The sequence below is a fragment of the Diadema setosum genome, chromosome 7, assembly GCF_964275005.1.
Source record: "Diadema setosum chromosome 7, eeDiaSeto1, whole genome shotgun sequence".
NCBI classification, from domain to species: Eukaryota; Metazoa; Echinodermata; class Echinoidea; order Diadematoida; family Diadematidae; genus Diadema; species Diadema setosum.
In genome coordinates this window covers 32,502,899-32,506,041 of record NC_092691.1, presented here as the reverse complement: position 1 = coordinate 32,506,041, position 3,143 = coordinate 32,502,899, and the positions used below count along the sequence as shown (strand labels likewise).

Sequence of the window (3,143 nt, the reverse complement as noted above, 5' to 3'; positions counted from 1 at the left end):
GCATGAAAACAAACAGCAGTACTTTCCTGAACATGTTAAGATCGTACATACAATGTACAGTGTACGGTAGTATGCACACTACAATGTAAGTGCAACTTACACCATTTGACTGTCCAAATTGAATATTTTGAAGTGTTGGCACATTTTTCTCTTTACAAATGCATAAAAACAGGCAAGATACTGAGTAGATATCTATCACTTCTTAACAAATGGCATCTTGAATCATTATTTGCAGCTGCCATTGTCATAGCCAAGGCAAATCACCTTGAAAATTTGAGCAAGCCCATTATGATATTGTGGTCACTCCATCCTTTAGCAGTTTAAAAATAAATCAATTCATCCTTACTCTACTTGTAAAAATGTACATTCACACAGATTCATAATTCAAATGATATTATAATGGAGTACCGAATTCGCTTAACCTGACTATCTGACATACGAATTTGATTACATCTTTCAGATACACTATACACAATCTGTATGTTACAGCATTATTCTGGAATATTACAGCTACACGTATACATTTTAACTGATGTTAGAGCATTTATCTGCACTACAGGGGGGGAAAAAATATGTGTGCAGATTAAATTGGTACTGATACTTTTTTCAAGGCTCAGATGGAGGCTTGCCACGACCTTTACCCCCGTAGAAGGCTGCAACAGAACCTGGTCCACCAGGGCTGCGTAGAACACCAGCTAGATCTGCCATCTGGCGTCTTCCCATCATGGGACTCCCGCAGGGACTGCTCCCAGCTGCAAGAGGGCTCTTGTCCTGGGCTGCCAGCATCCGTCGACGAATCCACGGGCTCTGTGAGGCACTGCTATCGGAGTGGTCGCCACTGCCCCTGCGGTCGAGGCTTCTGCGGCTCAACTCGGGGCTTCCCTTGGGGCTGGCCTTTGGACTGTTGCGAACCCCTGGAGAACCAATCAGGGGAGACCTCCCATGCTTGCGCTGGCTCCGTGGGGACCCATGAGGACTCGGGCAGGGACTTGACTTGGGTGTGTTAGCCGGGCTGAGGTGGTTGGGGCTGCGATGTTGCTGGATGGGTATGGGCTTGCTGGAATGTCTGTGCTCAGATGGATTATCTACATCTGAGGAGCTGGGAGTACCAGTCACGCCACTTCCATCGCATGAAAGCTCGTCCAGGCGGTTGCTATTCCTCTTTTTCTTGCGGCGACGTTTCTTTTTCTTTCCTTCTCCGTCACCATCCACAGAGGCAGCATCATCAGCCAGTTGAGGGGACAGATTTTCCTGCTTTTGTGATTTCCGCTCCTTCCTCTCCTTCTGTTTTGGCTTGACAACAAGGAGTGACACGTGCAGGCCAGAACGCCAGTCTTCCTTATCATTCATTGTCTTGGCAGCTTGGTGAGCAGCTTCAGTTCTCTCAAACTCAATGAGAGCACATGCTTTCTTCTCACTGTACTCTACATGGGATTCCATGTGCTTGCGCACATCTTGAGGTATGGGATTACCTGGCCTTATAATGCGAACAAGGGATATCTCCCCACATGTTTGGAACAGGTGCGACACTTTTTCGACATTGGGGTTCTCCATTGGTAGATTTACAGCAACTACTGTGCGGGATGTTGAGGTTTCATCATACTCTGGCAGTGGGGCTATTCTCTTTACTTTTGTTCCCTCATTGTTGACTTGTAACTTTTCTGACTGTTTCAAACTGAAGCAAACAGCTTTCCAGTCTTTTGACAAACTGCGCACCTTTTTAAATGACGCTATCAACTTTATGCTGACATAGCCCTGTTTGTTCCTGCGAACATGTTTCAGCAGGAAAGCATCTTTCACAATATTGGCATCAGAAAAGTAGAACTCTACCTGCTTGATGATTTTCTGCACAAGGGCATCATCGGGAGGCTTCCATTCTTTGGCCGGCGATGGTTCCACACTTGTGTCCATTTCTCCCTGGTCCGACTTGGCCTCATCAAAATCACCTGCACCATGTCTTTCATGCTCATCGCTACTGGCATCTGAACTCTCGTCACCACTCTCATCAAGCCCCGATCCGTCTGCCTCAGACGCACGGTGAATCTGCACAACAGGTGGGGGTGGTATTTTGGGTTTATTGGCCCGGTCACTTCCATTTTGACCTTGGCCAGCTACTGTGCGATTGGTATCCTCGGAAATAAGGGTGTGGGACTGAAGGGTTCCACCATCGTGATCAGCGTGGCCCGGAGTGCCGTTTTCTACCTTTTGGATCACTTCTGCTTGACTCATCTTCGACTAGAAGGTCGGCTACAATCTCCCAAACGAGATGATTTCAGTTTCGTTTTCCAATGAGTTGATTGAACGCCAGAAAACCGCACAAGATGGTGACGGGCCACGGCTGCGCTTTCGCTCCGAGTCACGCTACACATGCACAGCCTGTATACACATACGGGATTTTGTACACACGAGTAGTGGGTGCTAGTGCGTCGCATGCATACAACAAATAACATACAGACCTGTACATGTACGATGTCCCTTCAATTTTCTCAGTACCGTACTCGACTCATCCGGCTTTCCGCATACTAGCACTCGTTCATCCCATCTCCGTACCACAACAGGCCTCTCATCATGCGCATTTCATATTTCTTTTTCTTCTTTTTATTTCTTCCCTCGTCCTCCACCACCCCCTTCCCGCAGTATCATTCGCGTGGTAATGTACGTCATGAATACGGTTTATTAGTTACTCAGCATTCGCCACATCTAGCACTGCCGCAGCAAATACAGTATATAGGACATGATCTATGTATAGTACATGTAGTTCCCTTTCATATGACAAATACTGGATTAAAGTGCATGCCCTTTATGAAAGATGTAAACTATTAAGAAAAATCCCCTGATGGTTTACACCTTTAACGATTGTAATCTTTAGACACTAGATAGGCCTATATCCGTATTCTCCAAAAGCAGAGATTTCAGGAACACACACCTGTTAGTCCGATGGGACAATTCTTCTCTCCTCCACTCTTTCTTTTGTTGGTAATTAATAGGGGCCTGTGTGTCATAACGACAGTGAGGTGTCGTAGTAATTTATATGATTTATTAAACCTGTCTTGCCCATGTCCACAGTATAGCAGTAGTAAAACAGAGTCTGCCCGTTCGAGACAAATCACACAAAACAAAGCACTGAGTTACTTGTTTGCTAG

At 46.0% G+C, this 3,143-nt stretch overlaps 1 protein-coding gene across 1 annotated transcript; it reads right to left on the bottom strand.

Moving 5' to 3' along the window:
* Window positions 1–606: 606 nt before the first annotated feature.
* LOC140230895 (la-related protein 6-like) lies at window positions 607–2,229 on the bottom strand. The gene has a single exon (XM_072311037.1). The coding sequence runs from the start codon at window positions 2,227–2,229 to the stop codon at window positions 607–609; it is 1,623 nt and encodes a 540-aa protein (XP_072167138.1).
* Window positions 2,230–3,143: the final 914 nt, after the last annotated feature.

Coding starts and splice junctions, on each gene's coding strand:
- LOC140230895 (XM_072311037.1), bottom strand. CDS start 2,229: ATGAGTCAAGCAGAAGTGATCCAAAAGGTAGAAAACGGCACTCCGGGC.